This window comes from Jatropha curcas, chromosome 2 (assembly GCF_041381405.1).
Source record: "Jatropha curcas cultivar XTBG-Jc1 chromosome 2, XTBG_Jcur_1.0, whole genome shotgun sequence".
NCBI lineage: Eukaryota > Viridiplantae > Streptophyta > Magnoliopsida > Malpighiales > Euphorbiaceae > Jatropha > Jatropha curcas.
Window position 1 is genome coordinate 13,122,885 of NC_143152.1, and position 27,868 is coordinate 13,150,752.

The 27,868-nt window shown below is 32.3% G+C and overlaps 1 protein-coding gene and 1 long non-coding RNA gene across 2 annotated transcripts; one reads left to right on the forward strand and one right to left on the reverse strand.

Moving 5' to 3' along the window:
* Positions 1-508: 508 nt before the first annotated feature.
* Positions 509-3,084, reverse strand: PPD6 (thylakoid lumenal protein (Mog1/PsbP/DUF1795-like photosystem II reaction center PsbP family protein)). Its single transcript, XM_012229117.4, has 3 exons — positions 2,689-3,084; positions 2,008-2,324; positions 509-925 (listed from the first exon to the last, which is right to left on the reverse strand). The coding sequence occupies exons 1-3, from the start codon at positions 2,987-2,989 to the stop codon at positions 755-757; spliced, it is 789 nt and encodes a 262-aa protein (XP_012084507.1). The 5' UTR covers positions 2,990-3,084; the 3' UTR covers positions 509-754.
* A 1,121-nt stretch (positions 3,085-4,205) lies between these two features.
* Positions 4,206-9,862, forward strand: LOC110010515 (uncharacterized). The gene is made up of 3 exons (XR_016319736.1): positions 4,206-4,546; positions 4,683-5,006; positions 9,634-9,862. It is a non-coding gene; the product is annotated as an uncharacterized LOC110010515 (long non-coding RNA).
* Positions 9,863-27,868: the final 18,006 nt, after the last annotated feature.

Sequence of the window (27,868 nt, forward strand, 5' to 3'; positions counted from 1 at the left end):
TCTCTCCGTCTTATTTTATTTATATGGTTTAATAAAATACGCATATTAAGAATTTAATTAATAAAAGTTATTTTATCTTTTTTTTTTTACTATTAACTCATTAAAATATTAATTAAAAGTCTTTCATTTAATTAAGAACTATAAAGATTACTATAGAAAAAATATTATTTATATATCTAAATTTTAAAATCTTGCAAATATTTTAGAACATTTAAAAAAAAAATAGCAAACAAATAAAATAGAACGGAGGGAGTATTATTTTCCTCATTTCATCAGCACTGTTCCTTTGAGTGCTTGAAGATGACAAGAATAAACTAAATGCAAAAGGTTGCCAAGTACTGAAAATCTTTTTACACATTTTATGGGACTGTTTAAAATCTCTGTTTGCTTCTAATGAAAAGCAGTACTATTGTTTATGTGACTCGATAAAGCAAAGCCACCGGCTAGAAATCCAGTGATTGACTGTGCAGGAGGTTTAATATTCCTGCCACAGTTAAAAAAAAAAAAAGAAAAGAAAAAATCATTCCAATTCAAAAATTCATATTCAGCAGTTCTCACATATATTAACTAACTTCTTTACTATCAACAGTTGTCATATTTATATCTTCCTTGCAGGAGAAAATTGCAGAATACTGTACGTAGCCAGGAATATAGAAATTTTGCAGTGCTAGCTTATCAACTCGTTTAGTATCTTAATGTAGGATTAACTTCAATAAATCAAATGGAACCTCCCTTTCCTTCACTTGTTAAATAACTATACTTGAAAGGAATCAAGAATGGTTTTCAGGGTTCTCTCAGATGCTTGCCACTGTTTATCATTTGCACTGGCCACAAACAACACAACTGTGCTTCCTTTTGCTGTTGCCTTTGCAAGGTTGTGAGTGCCGGTAAGAGCGTACGGTGTCTCGAGCACATATTTGTAATACTGTAAACAACATAATAAGCCTGTTATGACTATACACAGAATCTTATTCAGCATTAGGCTACTAGTTTGGTAAATAAAGTATATGCAAGTAAAAGTTGCCAAATCCCTTTTTTCACTTTTAAGAGAGATTTTGTATGTTAACTAGAAGCATCTGAATTCCAAAATGCTTTTAGTTAGTCCAACTACAAGAACTCAGCGGTGCATACAGACCAAGTATAAGGAATAGATCAGAACAAAAGAAAAATGTAATTACAAACAAAAACAATGTTGCTTCTCATTCTTTCATGCGAACAAAAAAAAAAAAAAAAAAAAAAAAAGCTGAGGGTACTATTGCAACCACCCAAAAGGAAATTTTTCATGTCGTGAGATAACCTTTAAAGGACAATGTAGAAGTATTAAGCACAGAAGGGACCAGTGCAAAAGGGAGAAGAGTAGCCATATATGGTTGTTAATATGGCAGCTGCTTATGTTTTTCCTTTTGTATAAGAAACTACTATCTCTCTATAGTGTTGTAACTTGTAACTGCTATACTTCCGAAAGTGAAAATCAGAGGTAGGTATCTATGGACATTGGAACATTGCCAAACTATGTGTGTGCCATTATGTGGATTCTGAGCTAACAGTAAGCTCTGTACTCTGGCACAAATTATGTATGGCCCGTTTCCTTTACACAGACTAGTAATATTGAAAAGCAATTGCAAAGTTGAATATACAATTCTTTCTGAAAATGTCTATGAACTCCAAGTAAGGAATACTTTATCCTCATTTAGAGAAGTTTGCAATGACAATAACATCTAAGACCAAACACCCTAAAAAAATGGAGCTCAACGGCAATAGAAGTAAATAGACCATGGATATAAAGTAAAATTGTTTTCAGAATTTTAGCCAAGAGGAGTCTGAAGAAAAATGTATTTGAAATAGGTATTAAAACATCCAACAATGAACATTTATAGCATTGCCCAACTAATCAATTATCATATCTGAATATTTTAATTTGTTAAAGAAAGGAACACGGGAACCTGTAAAACTAGAAGGGAAAAGTATAGTGAGAATAGGCAGGAAGAGCTTATAACAAGATAATACCGTCTGATCACCAAGCTTCTCAATTGACGTTTCCAAGAGTTCATCTGGATCATAAGAGTTTCCAGTCACAAATGGGCCAAGTGAAGCAATAAGCTTCTCAGGGCTTCCAATGTCTTCAATTGATGCATTAGGTTTGTTGGTCAACCGTATCAGAGGAGAAGCCACAACCTGAACTTTTCCCTGCTTTTCATCCTCAAATTTTACCTCAACCCATGGCTCTGCACATTTTGGTTGGCAGTAGTTCCCAGACAATATATTTGCTACACGCGCTTGCTTCCAAGTTGGCGGGAGGATAAACTGGTAAGGCTGCACATTTCCTGCAAGAAACTAAATTTCAAGTGCCATTAGTGCATATTTGGTTTACTTTGTAAATGGAGTAGAAATTATGCTTACCCTGTAATTTTATGATCCCAATAATACTTCGATTTTCATCGACTTTTAACATATTACTGTGAATTAACGAGTCCTATCATAATGCAACATAATATATGAAATGCATTATAATGGGACTTAAATTCAATTTATTCAAATACAAAATTCCCAAAATAAATTGAATCCCAGCTATATGCTTGCATTTCATTTTTCATATTTCCAATCTCAAACAAAACCCAAAATCGTAAAAGAGAAAGAAAGAGAGAAAATTGGAGACGTTGTACTGTAATAGAATTTATAGACAAGAACCTGCGCGAAGAGCAGGGGTATCCTTGGGAGTGGCTTTGAAGAGCACAAAGGAAGGATCTGAAGGGGAAGTCGGCAAGTAAGAGCCAACCTCGACCTCTCTGGCCTCTGAAATTGGAGTTTCTTTTATCAAAACGAAAGGAGACAATGCTATTCCTTTCAAAATTTGTCTCCTCAGAGTTAGATGGTTTCGGTTTTGGTTCCACAATGTGGTTGTGGTAGTTGTTGAAGCTTTAAGGTGAGATTTTGGAGCTTTGGAGGTCGAAAATACTGGAGAGACCGGTGTTACTGATGCAGTTGCCATCTCTGAGAGATAGAGAGAGAGAGGAGTTTGGGTTGGGACTTCCGGTCTTACTCTTATTACGTCTTATCCGTTTCTGGATGAGATGCCCGGAGTGAAGTGCATTGTTTATTTATTTATTATTGCTTTTCTAAGAAGGGTACAACTGTGGTATACAGTATTAATAAGTATTGATAAATAACTATTTAAAGCCATTAAATTTTGATATATAAAATTTATCGATTAGATAACAAATAGACAACTAGTTATCTATTCTATAAATAAACTATTTTGTCTAGTTTATTAAGAAAAAAAAAATCTTTTTCATATTTATTTAAAAACGTTATCTCTTTTCCAAAATTACTATATACTTCTCATTTTCTTTTTTTTTACAGAAAAATGAATATTATTAAATTAACTCATTAAATACACATCTAATTCTCTTTAAATGTATAAACTTTTGATTCTGATATCCTAATACTTTTTTCACTTGAATAAAATAAAATTAAACTACATTTATTAACTGTATATAAATTCAAGTATTATATTATTAATTATTTTGTTTTTTTATTTATATTGATTTAAAATTTTTTTTATTCAATATTTCACTTGTCATTCTCTTATTTTCTAATTTGAAAAATTTTATGGTTCAAATACTTGCGGTATATTTTTCTCACCTATTATTTTTTTAAAAATAATTTGGTCGCTTTAACTATTGTAATTAATTTTTATAATTAAAAGTAAACATTTATAAATCTTACATTTTAGTTTTTATGAATGTGTCTATTTAATGTGCAACTCCATTGATTTTAATGTAATAATGTTCAATTCTTTGTTTTTTTTTTTTTTCACATTTATATCTCTAATAAATTTTTAAAAAAATGTGGCCATAATATGGCGCAAACCATATTAAACGTATAAAATCTATAGTACCAATTTAATGATTAAAAAAAATAACAAAATCAATTATTTGGAATTAAAAATATTAAAAATATAAAAGTAATGTTAATAAAAAAAAAGTAATACTTTATATTTGACCAAGTAACTTGTATTGCAGGTAACTTGCCATATGTAAGTTTAGGAGGTATTGATGCAAAAATTTTTTTTTTCTTTACACTAGTAAAAGCCTTCTAAGAAATATATTAGGAAAAATTATAAAACCTTAAAAGAGAATGGGGGTGGTGAGTATTGTTCACTCCACTGTTCACTTTTCTGCCACTCAAGCGATGCGGATTTTTGTAGTTGTGTTTTGACACTTTTGTTCAAAGTGGTTTAAGGATATGTTGGTTCGCGGTGTTTGTAAGTGACGGGTGCGATTTTGAGGTTGAGTGATGAGATTTTTGGGTTTTTTTTTTGTTGGTTTTTGGTGTGTGCGACGCATGGGTGGCTCATTTAACAGCTAGTTGATTGCATGTCAGCCAACTGTTTTTTCTCTTGCCACATTTTATTTTATTTTTTAAAAAAATGTTCTTATTTTGTTATTTCTTTCTTTTTCATTTTTCTGTTCTTTCCTCAATTGGTTTTCTTTTTCGTTTTGCTTTCTTTCATGTGTTTGCTTTCTTGTCTGCTCGGCTTGGTTAGGTAAGTTTCGAACTTCTTCTTTGCGTTTTCCTATTTTTGTTTGTTTTGTTGTTATTTGTTTCTTTTTTTATTTTATTTTCTTTCTTCTTTTTATTATTTTTTCCCTTTTGTCTGTATTTTCTTTGCTCAATTTCAGAGAAGAGCAAAGAGAGGGAGCGGGATTTCATAGTAGAGGTAAGTTAGAAATTTGCTTTTTCAAGTATTTCTTTTTATTTTTATTTTTTTTTCTGTTCTTTCCTGAATTTGCTTTCTTTTTTTTTGCTCAGCGTGGTTAGGTGAGTTACGAACTCCTTTGCGTTTTTTTATTTTTGTTTGTTTTTTGTTTTGTTGTTTTGTTTCGTTTTTTTTGTTTTCTTTTTTCTTTCTTCTTTCTATTAATTTTTTTTTTGTTCCATGCGTTTTTTTCTTTGCTCGATTTCAGAGAAAGGCAAGGGATAGGGAGTGAGATTTCATAGCAGAGGTGAGTTAGAAATTTGCTTTTTCAAGTATTTCTTTCTATTTTCTTTCTTTTTTAAGTGATGTATGTAATTCTTGTCAATTTTAGTTGCTTTTAATTACAATGACATGAATGTTGTTAATGTTTTGATTAGTATTTAAGTGATTTCTTGATGCTGATTTCAAATTAGAAGAGGAAAAAGAGATTGGAGAAGTTGTTGGGTAAAAAGAGGACCTAATAGCAGTCGTTGTTAAGGAGTGAAATATTCTTTTGTTTTGATTTTAATTTAATTTTATATGTGTTAAAATGCAACCAACCAAACTAATTGCCACATCTATTGATTTTTATTTTGTTATTTTACCAATGTGCCTTCTCTATATGGTAATTTCGTTTGGATTTTCAATTTGTTTAGTTTCTTGTACATGCATTATTGTTGATATGTCAATTTCTTTATTAAATTTGGTCATCTTTTATGCATAACTATAAATGCATTTACTATGTGAGAATGCATATATACCTTTTTGTTTATGATATATAATGTTAGGATAGAAACTAAGTTATGATGCAATCCTTGATGAGAATGATGCTATTCATATCCATTAATGGCCCATTAAGTAAATTGGACCCTCATTGATAATCACTTTTCTTGACAAATAAACAAATGGTAAATAAAAATAATAGTTCCAATTTAGTACGCCTTTATAAGTATTGGTAACTACATCAATGTTCTATTGTGCTCTATCTAATTTTGAAAAAATGCTCTATATATTCTATTAAATTTCTTTTTCTGACATATTTAGTTTTTATTTGCTTTTTATGTGTTGCATGCAAGTGTAAGATTTAAATAAAAATAAAAATGATTTAATTTGCTTTCATTTTGTTTTTTAAATCTTTTTTATGGTTGATATTTTGAGCGGAAATAATTAATAATTTCACTATATTTTTGGAAGTTCAAATAGGTAAAACTTAAACAAAAATATAGGATTTATTTGTTCATCTAATTTGATTGCACTGAAATAATTCTTTTGAAAAATATAATTTAGAAGTATACATATCAATTTCACAAATATGCATTTTTTATGTTGTAGAATTTCAATTTATTCTTGTCTCTTTTTGGTTTTTAGTTTGTTGCATGCAATTGTTCTATTTTGTGCCAACTTATCTTCTGTGATTTCAGAATGTGAATTGGTAAGATTAATGTCTACTTGATTCTTAATATAGAGCCTCTACTTCACCTTAGATTAATTGTTTCTATGTTTGATTAGTTAAAGTGGAGGTACCTCTTTTATCCGTTTTCTTATTTGTTTTATTTTGGGCATTAAACTTCAATTGGAAGGAATTAATTTACAATATGGCAAAACCAAGGGTTTATCCTGTTAATGTAAATACATATTATATAATTTGTGCTGCTGTGTTAATCTCTTTTTGTGGAATTAGCAAAAATCACTTTAATAGTTGGTCCTTAAGGAATATTTACCTTTTATGTGTTGCATGCAAGTGTAGGGTTTAGGAAATAGGAATTTAATTAGTTTCACAATAGGAATTTCTGCATTTGTGTAATCGTTTTTGTTGTTGTATAGTTTTGTTGCGAATGATTGGTATGGGGATTCACTTTGAGTCCTGAATTGCGAAAGAAATAGCTGGATCTATGAAGTTTTATTGTGTCCGTTTTTGTGGTTGGAAAAAAAATGACATGCATTGTTGGTTGGAGTGATTTATTAGAATAAAAGGGATTAGAAAATAAACTTTAATACTCCACTTTTAAAGTGATTTGGTTCAGAATTTCAGTATTATTAATAGGTACAAACTAATATTAAGATTTTTTCTTTCTTTTTCTGACATATTTTTCAGTTTTTATTTTCCTTTTATGTCTTGCATTCAAGTGTAGAGCTTATGAAATAGGAATTTAATTAGTGTCGAAAATACAAATTTTTGAATTTGTGTAATTGATTTTTTGCCCTATATGTTTTGTTAAATCTTTTTTTTTTTCTAACATATATAATTTTTATGTGTTGCATGCAAGTGTAAGGTTTAGGAAATAGGAATTTAATTAATTTAGAAAATAGAAATTTCTATATTTTTGTAATAGATTTTCTGTGCTGTTCTCGTGTATAATTTTTTTGCAAATGATATTCATTATTGATTGGAGTAATTTATTAGAATAAAAGGGATTAGAAAATAAACTTTAATACTCCACTAAAGTGATTTTGTTCACATTGACATTGAATGATTTTGTTGGTTGAATAAAAGTTGTGATTTATTATGGTATTGACATTCAATATTCTGTTCTGTGTGAATGCTGTTTGGCAATTGAGATGGAAGTTAATTAGTGTTGAATTCCTATCTTTAAAGTAGAAATGTGCTACTTTCTTATTCATTGGTTGAATTCTTTGGTTTTATTGTAAGGTTGCTTTAAGTTTTCTTTCATTGGAATGATGCTAATAGACCAATGACAATGATAAGTTGTCCACTATTGAAGTGTGTGGGTAATCCCACATTGGATAAATACTCTAGTACTAAGTGGCATATAATGAGAAGGGTGAACCAACTAAAATGATTTAGATTATTTTATGTTAAAGGTAAGCCCAACTCATTATAAATCCAATATTAAATATATTACTAATACTACTTGAATTTGATTAATTTACTCCTAGGCCAGATTCTCAACATCCCCTTATTCAAGCTTGAAGTTTGCTTATACTCTATGTGTTTAGTTTATGGTTTAAGAGATTATAGAGTGAAAGATTATACATTAATTTCTTTACTGATTCATCAGGTAAAATGCTTATATCTGTTTGATTTAATGGTGTAAATGGTAGTCACGACAGTAATCATATTGTCTTGAGATAAGATGATAACGATTAATGGCTATCCTAATTTATGATATGAAATTTCACTGCATAGGTTTTTTTTTTTTTTTTTTTTTTTTTTTTTTTTTTTTTATTGAGCTTCAGTTTTAATATCTTTATTTTTTATTATTGTAATATTTTTAATGTATTGTCTCACTAACTATATAGTAAACTTTGCTTCTATTATGATTTGGTAGGATTTTGAAGCTTTTTTTTTATTGGCTTCAGTTTTATTATTATTTTTTTATTAGAAACTAATATTAGGATTGCAAGAACTAAAATAAGCTGATTCTCAGCTCAAATTCAATCCAAGTTTTGTTTTGTATTAATTCAGTTCTAAAACCACAAAGAGAGAAATTAGACTTATAAAACATGAGGAAATATTTAAAATTTTTTTTTATATAAATCTAAGATGAAAAGGAAATGTATAGTAGATTGGTTTTTTTAAGAGTTAAAGTTTTATTTGGATTTTGCTTCTTTTTTTGTTTTTTTATTCAAGTGCTATATATACGATTCAAGGCTATTTTAGTTGGTGTTTTGTGTTTTTGTTTGTTTGGTTATTTTTTCAAGTGTTATATGTGATTTCTGTCTATTTTAGTTGCTTTAAAGTTAGAAATTTGCTTTTTCAAATATTTCTTTCTGTTTCTCTTTTTTTTTTCAATGTTCTCATTTGAAATTACAAGAGGAAAAGAAGATTGAAATAGTTGTTAGGCAAAAAGAGGACCTAACAGTAGCCATTGTTAGGAAGTGAAATGCTCTTTTAATTTATTTTTTATTTAATTTTATATGTACTGAAATGCTCTATGTGCTCTATCTAATTTTGAAAAAAAATGCTCTATAGATTTTGTTAAATTCCTTTTTCTTTTCCTGACATATTTACTTTTTATGTGTTGCATGCAAGTGTAAAGTTTAGGAAATAGGAATTAAATTAGTTTAAGAAATATGAATTTCTGTATTTGTGTAATTGATTTTCTGTATTGCTGTCATTATATAAATTTTTTGCGAATGATTGATGTAGGGATTCACTTTGAGTCCTAAATTGCAAATAAAATGAGTTTGGATTTATAAAGCTTAGTGCTGTCCATTTTTGTGGTAAAAAGAAAAAAAAAAGAAATCCATTGTTGGTTGGAATGATTTGTTAGAATAAAAGGAATTAGACAGTAAACTGTGCCAAGTGATTTTATTTAATATTTTAGTATTATTAATGGATAGAAACTAATATTAGGATTAGAAGAACTAAAACAAACTGATCTGGAGCCCAAATTCAATTTAAATTATGATTTGTATGAATTCAAGTCTAAAACCACAAAGAGAGAAATAAGACATACAAGACATGAGGAGATATTTAAAATTTTTTTTATATCAATGTAAGAATGAAAAGTGAATGTATTGTAAATTGGCCTTTTGAAAAGTTAAAGTTTGATTTGTGTTTTGCTTCTTCATTTGTTTCTTTATTTTTTCAAGTGTTATGTGTAATTCCTACCTATTTAGTTGCTTTTAACTTTTCTTCTTGATGAAAAAATTTTAGTTCTTTATAATTTTAGTTGTTTGTGATTTCAGTGATCTTTTGTTTTGTTCTTTGATTTAATTCTATTTACACCAAATTGCTTTATATGATTAAATAACTCATGGTCTAATTCCTGAGAAAAATAATAAAATTAGTAACCATAATAGAATTAGAAAGCAAACTTTGATAATCTATTGTGTGAATAGTAATTTATTAGTGTTTCTTTTGTAATTGAAATGAAATAATCAATCTCATTTTTAATAATTAGATTTATTTTTTTGGATAATTTGTGCAGAGTATTGGAGCTTATGTGTGTTTCATTAATTAATTCAGCAGCGTACTCAAGCTTATACTATGTGCTTTTACAAATTTGTATAGATTTATTCCTTCACATAAGTTTTGCTGTTATATTACAAATTCTTGCAATTTTATGTTTTTGTATTTTATGTATTTTTTGAGTTGGAAATTATGCCTAACGATATATCTTTGTTATTTGTGGTTAAATGCATTATGTAATTTTTGTTTGTGCTTTTTTTTTTTATTGTTGATTTTTAATGTATGATTTAATGTTTATGAAACAAATTTTATAGTTTTACAATAATGAAAAAAAAAAAAATCCTATCAAATAAATGCTTATTTACTTAGGTTGGTAGCTTTTTTTGATAAGGTTAGAATTTCACATCTATATACTCAATCAAGTACCATTTTAGAGGCATCAACATCAAATGTTGTTTTACCTACTATTGAAAATATGTTCAGTCAAGTGGTATATAAAAAACATGGGAGGGGTTGGTGCTTTCAAATTTTATTAGTTTGCTTTTTATCCTGAATTTTTTTAAAAGTTTTTGTTGACCAATTTTTTTTTCTTTTTTTCAATGCCGATAAATTTGGCCTTTATATTTTTGGCAAAAATTTCTAAATAACTTGCCATTGTTGTAACACCCACCGCCAGTCCCGAGAGACCAATCGGTAGATGCCACATTTGGTGCGGAGGCACCGTTCTAAGTAACATATAAATCGGATTATCAGGTTATGAATTATAAGTAATTTAGTATTCATAAGTTTAGCAAGAAATAATTTTTTTTTTTTTTTTGAAAATGATTTGGGAAAATCCTATAGAAGAACTGCAAGAGTTTTCCCTAAAAATTGAACTCGCCAAACATGTGAATACAAAGCATCTCCAATATTCAAACTTCAAACCCCAACAACTCCAAATCATCAACACAACACAGCAGCATCTCCAATATTCAAACTCCAAACCCCAACAACTCCAAATCATCAACACAACACAGCAACACTTCTATAACTTCATAACTATGTGATCTCTAATAAGCATCATGATAATCATCAAATAAAATACATTCATTATATATCAAGTCTTAATGATCCAATCATGCCAACTAACTTAAAAAATATTTTATATCCAATCATTAAATAAGTCTCATGCTTATCTCCAAATATATACACTAAAATAATTTATAATAACATGCTTAAGTTATATAACTCAAATAATATAATCTCCAAATAGATAATAATCATACATGCCATAATTCTTAATTGTATAAAACTAGTTCTACTACGACCAAAATGGTCTCTTCTACTCTAATGCTACTCTTTTGGTCTTCGAGCAGCAACCACGTTCTTCAACCTACGCGTGATAAAATCAACGCGCTGAGTATAAAACTCAGTGGTGCTCATAAATCACATACTTACAAACGTTACAGTGACAACATACTTAAAACATAAATTTCATAATAAGGTTCAAAATCATAAAATCATTGAATATTTAAGATGCATTGTAACATCTTTTCCCGGTCCACCCGTGAACCCGAATGAACCGAGTTGAGACGCTACAATCTGGTTGAACCTATGTCCTGTCATGCTGATATCATCCAGTATGCTAAATATTATGTCATGTTGTTGCTTTATACATCATTTATATACAAACATTTATTTAATATATACAAGACATTACACTATTTTTCAAAATGAAATGGGCCCAACTATGTGCCCTGTACATGCCACAAAACTAAAATATCAAAATGCGTAGTTACCCTGAAGACTGGGTCTTCAAAAGATGAACGACAGTAGTTGTAAAGATGACTCTCTACGGTCCAGACCCAAAACCTGCGAGTTAAACAGGTAACTCGCTGAGCAAATAAAGCTCAGTGGATATCTCAACTTAATAAGAATTAAATAAATAAGCATGTAAGCACACATATCATTATACTTTCATGGTCTAAACTACTGTTCATTATGCTGTATGAATTATGCAATTTTTATTAAACATCGTATAATTTATAAATAAAACAATTTCATAACTGTATGGCTCCATAAGGTTACAGTGAAACCAAAGTGATAAGAACGACTGTATGAAATTGGATGGATACTGTATGGCTAGGCTGCTATGACCCGTATATAACTCATATCCACTCAATGGCCAGTAGCCTGAGTACCAAACTGTATGGGACGCAAATCTGCTATCCTATGTCGCGACATAGGCTTATCTACGTGGTTTCTACCTAACCTCAGTGGAGCATATTATCTGTATTATTCATTAAATGCATAAACCATACTGTTTACCTGTATGCTGTCTCATTCTATACGTCGCTAACCTGTTTCCTGCTTTAAAAGGATTTCATAGACAACTACAAGTAATATCAAATGAGTAACAATGCAAACAATTGATAACTTATAAAGGACCTTGCATGAAATTACTCTAATTGTTGCACCCGCGACGCAACTCTTACTAATCTTTATGTATCTTAATTTAGAACATTTGGATTAAGGAAATTTTTGATTTTAATATAAGTGGTATAGAAGAGTTATTTGTTCCTTTATGTTTTAGCTGTCTATGAGCTTTGGAATCACCTAAATTGGACTTATAAATTGAAAGATATGCCCAAAATAGTACAAACTGTGCAGCTTGGAAATCAAAATCTGGGCGGACTGGAAGGTGCTACTTTAGCTCAATATTTGACTAGTTTACCAACATATTTCAGAGATGTTATAGAAGAAATATTTCTAAGGCCATATCTCTTTGACTAAGCTTACCCTTTCTTCCAAACCTTAGGATCTTTTTCCATGGTGAAACTTTTAGAAATACTTTATCACCTACCGTATACTCAATGTCCTTTCTCTTTAAATCAGCATAGGACTTCTGTCGATCACTTGCTTCTTTCAGCCATTTTCTGATGATTTCCACTTTCTCTTCTGTTTCCCTAACCAATTCTGGACCCAGAATCTTCTTCTCACTAAGTTCTGTCCAACACACAAGTGTCCTGCATTGTCTGCCATACAACGCTTCATATGGTGCCATCTTAATGCTCGATTGATAGCTGTTGTTGTAGGCAAATTCCATGAGATGTACATATCTGTCCTAGCTGCCTTCAAATTCTATAACACATGATCTCATCATGTCTTCTAGGATTTGAATTACTCTCTCTGGCTGGCCATCTGTCTGAGGATGAAATGCAGTGCTGAAATGCAGTTTTGTTCCTAATGCTTCCTACAGTTTACCCTAGAACTTCGATGTAAACCTTGGATCACGATCAGATATAATGGATGATGGAACTCCATGTAGTTGAACTATTTCTCTAACATAAATTTCTGCTAACTTGTCCAGAGAATAGTCCATCATGACTGGTAGAAAGTGCGTGGACTTGGTTAATCTATCTATAATTACCCATACTGCATCATGCTTCCGCTGCGTCTGAGGTAATCCGGTAACAAAATCCATCGCGATCTGATCCCATTTCCATGTTGGCACTGTTATTGGATGAAGCAACCCAGTTGGCAATTGATGTTCTGCTTTTACTTGTTGACATGTCAGACATCTTATTACAAAATTTCTGATGTCTTTCTTCATGCCCGACCACCAATAATCTTTCTTCAAATCCTAATACATCTTAGTACTGCCTGGATGCATTGTATATGGACTGTTGTGAGCTTCATGTAGAATCTTCTGTCTGATCTCCCCTGTCTATGGTACAACAACTCTGTCTTCATAAAACAATACTCCACTGCTATCCAATCTAAATTTCCCACCATGGTCTTCTTGTAATTGTTTAACCCATATTGCTATTTGCTTATCTTTCTTTTGTGCTTCTGCAACTTCCTGAACCCAAGATGGCTGTACTTGCATCTGTTCTAGAATAGCTCCCTGCTGTTGCAACTTCATGCTGATTCTCATTGATCTCAAAGCATACAATGATTTCCGGCTAAGGGCATCAGCTACCACATTAGCTTTGCCCGGATGGTAATTAATGACATAATCATAATTAGCAAGAATTTGCATCCACTTCTGTTGTCTTGAATTCAAGTCTTTTTGTGTCGATAAATACTTTAAACTCTGATGATCTGTGTAAACGTAACACTTTTCACCGTACAGATAATGCCGCCATACTTTGAATGCTAGAACAATGGCTGTCAGTTCTAAATCATAGGTTGGATAATTCAATTCATGTGGCTTCAACTATCTAGATGCATAGGCCACCACTTTCCTGTCTTGCATGAGTACACATCCTAACCCAGTATGAGAGGCATCACTATAAATCTCAAATTCTTTACTTGACACTGGCTGGGTCAACACTGGTGCTTCAGTCAACTTTTTCTTCAAATTGTCAAAACTCTGCTGATACCTATCATCCCATTGAAATACAACCTCTTTCTTCAACAATCTTGTTAATGGTGATGCAATGATGGAGAATCCCTTTACGAACCTTATGTAATAGCCGACTAAACCCAGAAAACTTAGACTTCTATGACATTCCTGGGTGGTCTCCAATCAACAATAGCTTCAATCTTCTTAGGATCCACTCTGATACCCTCCGATGATACCACATGTCCTAAGAAAGAAACTTCTTCCAGCCAAAACTCACACTTACTGAGCTTGGCATATAGCTGTTTATCCCTCAGTGTGTGAAGTACAATCCGTAAATGTTTATCATGTTCAACCCTATCTCTGGAGTAGACCAAAATGTCGTCTATAAACACCACCACGAACTGATCCAGATAGGGATGAAACACGCGGTTCATGAGATCCATGAAAACCGCCGGTGCATTTGTGAGACCGAATGGCACTACTAAAAATTCATAGTGACCATATCGAGTCCTGAAAGCAGTCTTGGCGATATCTTCTTCCTTTATCCGCAGCTGATGGTATCCTGACCTGAGATCGATCTTAGAAAACACGCCTGCACCCTTTAGCTGATCAAACAAATCGTCGATTCGAGGCAACGGATACTTATTCTTGATTGTCAGCTTGTTCAGCTGTCTGTAGTCAATGCATGGTCTGAGTGATCCATCTTTCTTCTTTACGAATAACACCGGTGCTCCCCAAGGTGATACACTGGGTCGAATGAAGCCTTTATCCAATAACTGCTGCAGCTGAATCTTCAACTCTTTTAACTCTGCTGGTGCCATTCTGTAAGGTGCAATTGATACTGGTGCTGCTCTGGGATAGACATCTATTGTAAACTCCACTTCTCTCCTTAGTGGTAACCCTAGTAAATCATCTGGAAACACATCTGGATAATCACACATTGTTAGTCTGTCTTGCACTTTTGACTTTTCTTTCTCTACTTTCAGTGCACATACAAAGTATGCTTCACAACCCTTTTGAATTAATCTCTTTGCTGCCATGGCTGATATCACATTACCCAAAAAATCGCGCCGTTTCCCGACGACTGCAATCTCATCGTTTAGGCCTTCCTGGAACTTTTTACCCCTCTCTGCCTCTGTAGCCACTATCTGATCACCATACCTGCTGAGTCTGGTGAATTCTCTTTCATATTCTGCAACTGACATTTTGTTCTGCCTAAGGTATAAGAATCCTTCCTTCTAGCATCAAGGTAAGCCTCTGTGATGAACTTTTTCTTGAATTCATCCAAAAAGAATTGCCAGGTACGCTGCTCTGCTGGTACTCTCTGCTGAACAGTATTCAACCATGTGTATGCCTCGTCTATCAACAATAACGTGGCACAAATCAAACGGTCCTCTGGTGTACACTGTAACTGCTCCAGGACTCTCAAAGTACCATCTAACCAATACTCAGCTGTCTCTGGACTATCATCCTTACTAGCTCTGAATTCTTTCGCACTGTATTTTCTAATCTTTTCTAGTGGCGGCTTTCTTTCTCTGTCTACTACCACTGGTGCTTGAGGTACCACCCCTGCAATCTGTCTAAAGGTATTCACAAGTTGTTTTAACAACACCTCCTGCTCTGGTGCTACTAGAGCCTCACCCTGCACTGCCCTGGAGGCGTGTGACTCGCTCTCACCTTCCTGTGACATCCTCCTAGAAGAATAACAACTGCTTAGTTCATCAGGGTAGTCATGGCATGTACACTATAATGACATATGCATTCAAGCCAGGGGAACTAAACTAGGCTCTGATACCAAAATTTGTAACATCCCTTCCCGGTCCACCCGTGAACTCGAATGAACCGAGCCGAGACGCTACAATCTGGTTGAACCTATGTCCTGTCATGCTGATATCATCCAGTATGCTAAATATTATGTCATGCTGTTGCTTTATACATCATTTATATACAGATATTTATTTAATATATACAAGACATTACACTATTTTCCAAAATGAAATGGGCCCAACTATGTGCCCTGTACATGCCACAAAACCAAAATATCAAAATGAGTAGTTACCCTGAAGACTGGGGCTTCAAAAGATGAACGGTAGCAGTTATAAAGATGAGACTCTCTACGGTCCAGACCCAAAACCTGCGAGTTAAAACAGGTAACTCGCTGAGCAAATAAAGCTCAGTGGATATCTCAACTTAGTAAGAATTAAATAAATAAGCATGTAAGCACACATATCATTATACTTTCATGGTCTTACCTGCTGTTCATTATGCTGTATGAATTATGCAATTTTTATTAAACATCGTATAATTTATAAATAACACAATTTCATAACTGTATGGCTCCATAAGGTTACAGTGAAACCGAAGTGATAAGAACGACTGTATGAAACTGGATGAATACTGTATGGCTGGGCCGCTATGACCCGTATATAACTCATATCCACTCAACGGCCTGTAGCCTGAGTACCAAACTATATGGGACGCAAATCTACTATCCTATGTCGCGACATAGGCTTATCTACGTGGTTTCTACCTAACCTCAGTGGAGCATATTATCTGTATTATTCATAAAATGCATAAACCATACTGTTTACCTGTATGCTGTCTCATTCTATACGTCGCTAACCTGTTTCCTGCTTTAAAAGGATTTCATAGACAATTACAAGTAATATCAAATGAGTAACAATGCAAACAAATGATAACTTATAAAGGACCTTGCATGAAATTACTCTAACTGTTGCACCCGCGACGCAACTCTTACTAATCTTTATGTATCTTAATTTAGAACATTCGGATTAAGGAAATTTTTGATTTTAATTTAAGTGGTATAGAAGAGTTATTTGTTCCTTTATGTTTTAGCTGTCTATGAGCTTTGGAATCACCTAAATTGGACTTATAAATTGAAAGATATGCCCAAAATAGTATAAACTGTGCAGCCTGGAAATCAAAATCCGGGCGGACTGGAAGGTGCTACTTTAGCTCAATATTTGACTAGTTTACCAACATATTTCAGAGATGTTATAGAAGAAATATTTCTAAGGCCATATCTCTTTGACTAAGCTTACCCTTTCTTCCAAACCTTAGGATCTTTTTCCATGGTGAAACTTTTAGAAATACTTTATCACCGACCGTATTCTCAATGTCCTTTCTCTTTAAATCAACATAGGACTTTTGTTGATCACTTGCTTCTTTCAGCCATTTTCTGATGATTTCCACTTTCTCTTCTATTTCCCTAACCAATTCTGGACCTAGAATCTTCTTCTCACTAAGTTCTGTCCAACACACAAGTGTCCTGCATTGTCTGCCATACAATGCTTCATATGGTGCCATCTTAATGCTCGATTGATAGTTGTTGTTGTAGGCAAATTCCATGAGATGTACATATCTATCCTATCTGCCTTCAAATTCTGTAACACATGATCTCATCATGTCTTCCAGGATTTGAATTACTCTCTCTGGCTGGCCATCTGTCTGAGGATGAAATGTAGTGCTGAAATGCAATTTTGTTCCTAATGCTTCCTACAGTTTACCCTAGAACTTCGATGTAAACCTTGGATCACGATCAGATATAATGGATGATGGAACTCCATGTAGTTGAACTATTTCTCTAACATAAATTTCTGCTAACTTGTCCAGAGAATAGTCCATCATGACTGGTAGAAAGTGCGTGGACTTGGTTAATCTATTTATAATTACCCATACTACATCATGCTTCCGCTGCATCTGAGGTAATCCGGTAACAAAACCCATCGTGATCTGACCTGTATATAACTCATATCCACTCAACGACCTGTAGCCTGAGTACCAAATTGTATGGGACGCAAATCTGCTATCTTATGTCGCGACATAGCCTTATCTACGTGGTTTCTACCTAACCTCAGTGGAGCATATTATCTGTATTATTCATAAAATACATAAACCATATTGTTTACCTATATGCTGTCTCATTCTATACGTCACTAACTTGTTTCATGCTTTAAAAGGATTTCATAGACAACTACAAGTAATATCAAATGAGTAACAATGCAAACAATTGATAACTTATAAAGGACCTTGCATGAAATTACTCTAACTGTTGCATCCGTGACGCAACTCTTACTAATCTTTATGTATCTTAATTTAGAACATTCAGATTAAGGAAATTTTTGATTTTAATTTAAGTACTAATCTTAGGCTAAATGAATCGACATATGCATTCCACCAGCATTTCTAATGTAGCCTTAAAATCTGCCAGGGTAGCCTATACATGTTTCACAAATTCTAGCATAACTCTTTCTTCTATGACATCTCTGAAATATATTGGTAAAGTAGTCAAATATTGAGCTAAACTAGCACCTTCCAGTCCGCCCGGATTTTGATTTCCAGCCTGCACAGTTTGTACTATTTTGGGCATATCTTTCAATTTATAAGTCCAATTTAGGTGATTCCAAAGCTTATAGACAGCTAAAACATAAAGGAACCAATAACTCTTCTATACCACTTCCTAATTCCATCGGTAAATAGGTTCAAATTCAAGTTGAAGTTACTGGTCAGTTTTCCAACAAACCTGTTTCAGCATGAAATCAATATCCAATTCATTTATTCAATGCATCCCATGCTTAATCAACATTCTCAAGCCTATTACTCAACATTCAGCAACATATCTTATCACTATCATCACACTACACATATTCTCATGCAAGAAAATTTGTTAAACTACAAGAGATATCAAATCTTCAACCAAAAAGCTTTAAACCTTCTTCTTGGCTTCCTTTTTCTTCTTACTTTGAGCTCACCTCTCCTATACATAATAATATCTTATTAATAATCTAAAATCTCACTAAATTATGAAATTCAAGAAATTCAACTTACTTGGATAAAGTTATAGGTTGAATTTAATGCTTGAAAGGTTGAATATTAAGGTAGAAAATGGAGGAAGATTTAGGAGAAGATGGAGAAGGTAAAGTGAAGGAAGAAGAAAAAGGAGAAGATGGAGAAGATAAAATGAATGGAATTTTCGGGTAACCTCCAAATATATCTTCTAGTTTGTTAAAAAAATTACCAAATAGTACCTAAATTTTCAATATTTTACCATTTAATACCTAAACCTTATACTTTATTTCAATTAGGTCCTAATCCTTATACTTTTATTTCAATTGAGTCTACATCTTTATGTTTCATTCAATTAAGTCTAAGTCTTTGATTTATTTAATTTTTATGGCTCGAACTGGGTTCTGGTTCATTCCGACTCGACTCGACTCGCTAAACACAACGACTCGATTCAGTAGGATGTCACATGCATATACATTTATAGCAAAAGAAATATCAAAGTAAACTTACAATTTGATAACGTAAATAACTTAATCCTTTCATATCATAAGTTCATTACTTTAGATATTTATTTTACCAATAAACATACTATTTATTTTAAAACCATGTACCGAATTATCATGCTTTGGAAATTCATTTGATAACATAATCATTTATTCCTAAACTAAGATTTACTAAAATAATATAATCTCATTAATTTAATTTCCTTAAAAATATTTTCTAAAGGGGCTCGCATACACTTAGGAGAAAATGAAGTAGATAAGATTTTATAATCTTATTCATAATGGCCTTACATGCCAACATAATCATAGGGGCTTCAAGAGCCTATCATAACATATGGGGCGTGTCCGCTCTAACAAAAGGCACACACGTGCCTAGCATATGATCATATCATAATGGCATCAATGCTGAGCATGCTCATCTTACATAATAAATCAAATCACACATCAAATTCATACAAAGTATATTAGAGCCCAAAAACATAACTTGATTTCTTAATTCATAACATTTCTCATAATACTTATTTTTTTTTAGTCTTCTTGAAATTATAATGGAAGCTTAATTTAAAATTTAAATAATTCATGAAAATTTCATACTTAAGCACAATTACTTAACATTGGAAATTTCTCATTAAACTCATGTTTTTTAAACTTTCTTAAAGTAATAACAAGATTTATCGTAAATAAAATCTTATCATACAAGTCATACTTTCCTTGTGCAATTCAAGACACACATACTTTAAATACCCATTTCTCATAAACTTTAAACATACAAAAATTATCAAATTATCATACCTATGTAAATCAAGTTACCATTACTCAAACATATATTTAGTATAACTTAGAAGGTCCAAGCATCAAATAAAAAGAAATAAAGTAAGGCTTACCACCCTAGGGTGGTTCGACCTCTTTATGATGATCAAGGGGAGGAGGTTTCCTCCTTCAATCAAGCATGCTAGCATTATTCTTATGCACCCAAGTAACCATTTAAATCCTTAGCAGGCACCAATTAAAACAATTCCACATTTTCCCCTAAATTTCTAATAATTTTAATCATAGGAAAAATTACTAAAACATAACAGATGTACAATCTAACTTTACTATCCATAAGTTATGTCCATAACAACACATTTAGAGGCTAATTAATACATTAACTGAAGAGAAAACTCAAACTCCTACTTTATACATGGTTCGACCAAAATGGGAGAACAAGGGGTTAAGTTTCTCTCAACCAACTAATCATACTAACAATGTTCAAATACACCCAAGAGCATAATTATTCAATCAAGGTTCAACAATTCAAGCAATTTATACAAAATCTCCAATTTTTCACATAATAGCATAAATCTTAAAAATCAAAAATTAGAAGAGAGGAAGTGTATCTATGAACACTAACCTTAAAACAAGCTTTGGCAAGCTTAGATTAAAGCTCTCTAAGCTTTAGCTTTGCCTTTCTCCTTGGTAGAAGGTTCCCCAACCTCTACATAAATGAAAATCAAAAATCAAAACCAAGAAGACAAATAAAAGAAGAATCTAAACCCAAAGATAAGAATGAAAATCATCAAAACACTTACTTGGCTTAAGTAGAGAATCTCCAAATTTTCTTGAAAATAATCACCAAAAATCACTACCCAAGCTTAAATCTCCAAGATTAATTACTTATTTAAGGTTTAATGGAGTGAAAATGGAGTGTTTAGTAAGTAGGAATTGAAGAAAAACAAAGAGAAGGAGAGGAAGAAGGTGACGCCTAAGAGGAGAAAAAGAAGAAGAAGAAAAAGAAAAAGAAAGGTTGCTCAACGATAAGAATTGACTTTTATAAGTCAATAAGGGAATTTTAGTCTTTTACAACTACATCCTTAAGAAGTTGTAAATGGAAGGCTAAGATTAAGTCAATGGTACTCTAATCTAATGTCTAAAAGTATTCTTCAATTAAATCCCTTCAAAATATTATTTATCTCTACAAAATTCTTAAATTTTCTCCATAAAAATGATTTTCCAAATTTCCTTAATTAATAAAACACCATAATTCACTATTCAGTAATTATCTAAATTCTCCAAATAAATTCATTACTTATTTTCTACCCATGAAAATCATGTATGCATGCTCCAAAAATATTAAATAAAATATAAAAAATAAATAGTAATTTTTTCGAACCAAAATAGTATCGATTTTCGGACTAATATTACTATTCACAGACAAGTAAAACTTCTATTTCAGACACAAAAAATAGGGCGTTACAGTTTTCCACCCTAAAGAATTTTTTCCTTGAATTTCACCTGAAGTAAACAACTGAGGATGCTACTGTCTCATGATGTCTTCACTTTCCCAAGTAGCTTCCTCGGTCTTATGATTTCTCCAAAGAACTTTTACTAGAGGAATTCTCTTATTCCTTAGTTCCTTAATCTCTCTAACAAGTATCTTCACTGGTTCCTCCTCATAAGTCAAATCTAGCTCTGTAGTCACAGACTCAACTGATATCACATGCGATGGGTCGGATCGATACTTCCTCAACATAAACACGTGGAAGACATTATGTATCCTATCCAGGTCTGGTGGTAAAGCTAGTCTATAGGCCAACAGACCCACATGCTCAATGATCTCGTATGGACCAATGAACCTAAGACTAAGCTTACCCTTTCTTCCAAATATCAATACCTTCTTCCACGAGGATAAAAAATCTTATCTCCCACTGCATACTCTATATCTCTCCTCTTCAAGTCTGCATAAGACTTCTGATGATCTGAAGCAGCTTTCAATCTATCTCTAATAATTCTGACTTTATCCTCTATATCCCGAATCAAATCTAAACATACAATCTTGCCCTCACTCAACTCTGTCCAACATAGTGGAGTCCTATATCTCCTACCATACAGTGCTTCAAAAGGAGCCATTTGAATGCTCGATTGATAACTATTATTGTATGCGAATTCCACAAGTCGAATGTACTTCTCCCAACTACCATCAAACTCATTGACATAAGCTCACAACATATCCTCCAGAATTTGGATAACTCGCTCTGACTGACTATCTGTTTGAGGATGAAAAGCTGTGCTGAAATTCAACTTAATACCCAGGGCCTCATGTAGCTTCTTCCAAAATCTAGAAGTAAATCTCGGATCTCTATCTGAAATGATGGAAGAGGGAACCCCATGCATCTCACTATCTCATCTATATAAAGCTCTACATACTGCTCCATGGTGAAGTCAGTCCTAACAGGAAGAACGTGCACTGATTTAGTTAATCCATCAACTAGCACCCATATAGCATCTTTCTTTTTAGGAGTCAAAGGCAATCCAGTCATAAAATCCATAGTAACCTCATCCCATTTCCACTCTGGAATATAAGTAGGGTGTAGCAAACTAGAAGGAAACTGATGCTCTACTTTAACTTGCTGACATGTCAAACATCTCGACACATAATCTGTGATATCCCTCATCATAGCTGGCCACCAATACTATGACTTCAAATCCTGATACATCTTATTACTACCAGGATGCATAAAATAAGGACTACTATGAGCTTCCTCTAAGATACTCTTACTCAACTCTGAAATCTTAGGCACACAAATCCGATCCTCAAAGTACAAGCAGTCATTCTCTAATCACAAACCTCTTTTTCTTACCATCTCTAACTAGGCCTTTCCACAAAGCAATCATCTTATCATTTCTCTGTGCATCTTGAATCTACTGAAGTAGGCTAGGTCTAACCATAAGCTCTGCAACAAGTGCACCATTACTAGCCACAGATAATCGAGTATTCATAACACGTAAAGCAACCAAGGACTTTCTACTAAATGCATCTATTTGCAACCACATTAGCTTTACTCGGATGGTCATAAATGGTGAAGTCGTAGTCCTTAAAAAGTGTTGGCTCAAATGTCAATTATTTATATCAAGATTTTGATGATTGAAACAAAACAAATAAATTTAAATTATATTATTTGTGCTAATAATAGTTTTATGCAGATTATATATGGAAGGTAATAAATAAACAAGGCAGAAGTCCTACAATTTCAAGGATCATGAAGACTATTGAAGACCTTAGTGGTTAGATTTTTATGATTCATTGTAGGATAGAGAGAACATCCATTTATAAGCACAACATTAATTTCTTCTCTCTTTATCAAAAGGATTTTTCGAAAATAACTCTTTAAAAATCAAAAGCTTTTTTCGTTCCTTGATTATCTTACCTAAAATGGAGGAGATTTTGTCTCAATCATTTTTGGTAATAAATATCTTAGAAAAAGCCTGTTTTATTTTTTTTTGAAAATCATTTTCGTAAAGGTTCAAAATTTATTCGCTTACCTAAATTAAAGAGACTTTGTCTCAAACGATTTTGGTAATAATAATAAATCGAATAAGATTTTTATGCTCTTCATTTTCGGAAACAAATTTTTTAAAGAGATCCAAAATGTCTTCTTATCTAAACAAAAGAGATTCTATCTCAAATCGTTTTTGGTAAATATTTATTTCGAAAAAGATTTTTTTTTCTTATTTTCAAAAATCTTGTTTTTAACGGAAAGTTAGATTTTCTTTTATTCGCTTACTAAAAAGAAAGAATATTGATTCAAAAGATTTGGTAACAAAGATTTCCGTATCTTCTAAAAATGGAAAGTCAATATTCTGATTTGAAAAAGAGATTTTACTTTCTAAAAATGGGATTATTATGCCTCTCTATAAAAGGCGTCTTTTCTTTAAAAGACGTAGGAAGAAAAGTTTTTTTAAGAGTGTTCGTCCATTGATCATATTTTTAATCTCTCAAAACTTATTCTCAACCCCCTTTATTTCTTTTCATCTTAATACTTTACGTTTTATCTTTAAAAGAGAAAAGAAATTTTATAATAATTTCTTTTGAAAAATTGTTCTGTATGCTAAAATGATTTCTGTTGGCTCAAGGGTCAATTTTATCTTGAGATTTTGATGATTATACAAAACAAATAAATTTAATATTCTTGTATGTGCTAATATTATTTTATGCAGAAATTATTGTTGAAAATTATTGAAGAAATGAAGGTCCTACATCCCAAGATTTTTATTTGAAGACCATGAAGATTAATGAAGATATTTTCTATTGGTTAGTATTATAATAAGTCTTAGGAAATTATTGTAGGATAGAGAGTAAATGATATTATAAGCACAAATCTATTTTATCTCTCTCAAAATTGTTTTGAAATGTTTTTGAATAAATTTATTAAGAGGATATAGCCAAAATCTTTACTCTTCACGTTTTTCCATTTAAAATATCTTTGGAGTAAATATTCTTGGTAGCTATTAAATGAAATTCTGCAAAAAGCATTTTCTGATCTAAAAAGCAGTTTCTGATTTAATACAGCTGTCTATTTCTAATACAGCTGGCTGTTTCTGATATAAATGTTACACTGTTTTCTAAACTGAACCTTTCACCTTCAAACCTTGCATGTGTGAATATTAAATGTGGTCAAATAGCCCTTCTAATTGTAACCCATGCATTGCCTCGTTAGTTTAAAAAAAAAAAAAACATCAGAAACTTTATTGCTCATTAAAAATCTCAACGTTAACTTTTAAGAGAAAATCATCTTTTCATATAAAAACTCTTTCCTCTCTTAAAAAGAATGGGGTTTTGCAAAAGAGTATGAGTCTATTGTTTAAAGCTTAAATCTCTCAAAGCTCTCTCTTTAATCCCCCTTTTCTTTTCGTCTCTTTGCTTCAAGAAAAATTTTTAAGAGAAAAGAAAATTTATTAATAACATTTTCTGAAGAACAGTTCTAATCTTTAAATCTATTTTCTAAATTCGTTTTCTGTTCTTCCTATGCTTATATTTGCGTTTCTCTCTGTCTATATAGATTCTGTAATCTGTTGTAGACAGGCTCTTTATTTGAAAACTTTTGTGTAATAACTTAGGTGAAAAGCTATGGTGTTATAGGTTATCAAGCGACCTTCTCCTTGTGTGAGATTCTAATGTCTTGATTTGAGTTTCTGATCTCTGCAAAATCAGAAAGGGTTGAGGTTAACTAGAACCTTTAGAAAATCTAGTGGGATAAAGGTTAGATCTAGGTGTTGATCTATTTCCTTCTATTGTTGGTTTGTCTCTTACCCTTGAAAAGAGATAACATAGTGGAGGATCTCAAGATGCGTCTTGGGGAGTGGATGTAGGCGAGTTAGTGCCGAACCACTATAAATCTCTGTGTTTATCTTCTTTTACTTTCTGAAGTTCTGCTTGATTATATTCTATTTACGCAACTGTTAATCTGTTTAGAAATGCAATGTTGTTAATGAGTTTCTAATTCTAATCGTGAATAAGCTTTGTCTCTATGGAACATTAGAACTCTGGATTTCTGTATTGTGATTTTACCAAGTTCTAATCTGTCCTTCTATATTCAGTGTAATTCACAATATGAATTATAATCAGTTTTCTAATCTTGCTTAAAGCTTTGTGAACCAGTTCTAAAATGCAATAACTGTTGTTTACAGAGTCTTTCTAAAATTGCTTAAGCTCTGTGAAGCTGCTCTAATCGCAATAGCTGTTCTTCACAGAGTCTTTCTAAAATAGCAATAAACTTTGTGAAGCTGTTCTAATCGCAATAGCTGTCCTTCACAGAGTTATTCTAAAATTGCTTAAGCTTTGTGAAACAGTTCTAAATGCAATAATTATTCTTCACAGAGTCTTTCTAATCGTGCAATAAGCTTTGTGAGGAAGTTCTAAACTTGATAACTAACTCTCACAAATGTTTTCTAATTCCGCTGTAATAGAATTCTGATTTTTGTTTTTGAAAGTTAAATTTTTAGAAAACCCAATTCACCCCCCCTCTTGGGTTGTGCCATATATAAACGGGACCCACAATCTGGTATCAGAGCTCTTGGCTCTTGACTTACCAAAGCTTAACCGCTTGAGAGAAAAGATCCCATGGCAGCCCCACTTCCTCTTACATCTTTAGAAGGTCAATCTGTTTCTAGACCACCTCTGTTCAATGGCTCTAATTACTCTTATTGGAAAACCAGAATGGAAAACTTTATAAAATCAGTTGATATAAATTGCTGGAGGAATGTTATAACTGGTCCTCGTATTCCTATGAAAACTGTTGACAATGAAAGAGTTCCAAAAACAGAAGAAGAATATAATGATGCCGATTGGAATTACATATCTATAAATGCAAAAGCCATTAATATTCTTCATTGTGCATTAGATCCAACAGAATATAACAAAGTTTTTGGATGTAAGTCTGCAACGAAAGTTTGGGAAAAACTTAGAGTTACCTATGAGGGTACTGACCGAGTGAAGGAATCCAAAATCAATATCCTTTGGAGAGAATATGAAATGTTTAGTATGAAAGAGGGAGAGACTATAGATGAACTAAATTCCAGATTTACAAATATAGTTAATCCTTTGAGAACTCTTGGAAAGGAAATTTTAGAAGATGAGCTTGTTAAGAAAATCCTTAGAATTCTACCTAAAAAATGGGATTCTATAGGAACTGTAATGAACTATAAAGAAACTCCTGTAACGTATGATTATTTGATAGGAGCTCTTGTTTCAGAAGAGATGAAATCTTCTTTGTCTGTAGAAGATAAGAAAAAGAAAGGACTGGCTTTGAAAGTAGTTTCTAGTGAAGAAAGTTCTTTTGATCTTGATACTGATGATTTAGCACTTGTTGCTAAGAGATTCAAGAAGTTCTATAAAAAAGGTGGAAGGCCACAGAAAAAGTTTATCAAAAAGAACTTTTCACCTAAAAATAGCAACTTGCCTAAGAAAGAACCTTCTAAAGTGGTTTGTTATGAGTGCAATAAGCCCGGCCATATCAAGCCTAATTGTCCTAAGCTGAAAAAGAAATCAAAGAAAGAAAAGCTGAAGCAAGCATTTGTAGCTACTTGGAGTGACTCAGGCGATTCTAATTCTGAAAGTCAAAGTGACCAGGAGGAAACTGCGAATATTTGTCTAATGGCCACTATCGATTCTGACTCCAAGGAAATCAGAACTTCGACTTCAACACAGAAAGCTGAAAGTAGTGAAGCAATTTGAAAAATCTGTTAGTCTCAACAAAAAGAAAAATCATAGTAAGTTGAATACACTTGTTACCACTAACCCTCCAAGACCCAATACGAGTTGGGTACCTAAATCTGCGTGATTTTTTCAGGTGTGCCTAAGGAGTGAGCTGAAAACAGAAATGTGGTACATGGACAGCGCTTGCTCTAGGCATATGACTGGTGATAGAAAGAAATTCACCAGATTAGAAAAGAAAAAGGGAGGTACAGTGAGCTTTGAAGATAAAGCTAAAGGTAAAATCGTTGGTATTGGTGTGGTAGGTTCTAATCCTTCAATAGAAGATGTATGCTTAGTAGAAGGATTACATTATAACTTGCTAAGTGTTAGTCAGATTTGTGATAAAAATAGAAGAGTGATCTTTGAACCCTCTTATTGTGAAGTTCAAAACATGCATGATAACAAAACTTTATTTGTTGGAAAAAGGTTTGGGAACATATACCTAGTTGATCTTTCTGATATGCATAACCTAGACATTTGCTTAGTTTCTGTTGAGAATTCTAGTTGGTTATGGCATAGAAGACTTGGACATGCAAGCATGCACCTTATTTCTAAACTGTCTAAGAAAGACTTGGTTCGTGGTTTACCAAAGCTAAAGTTTGAA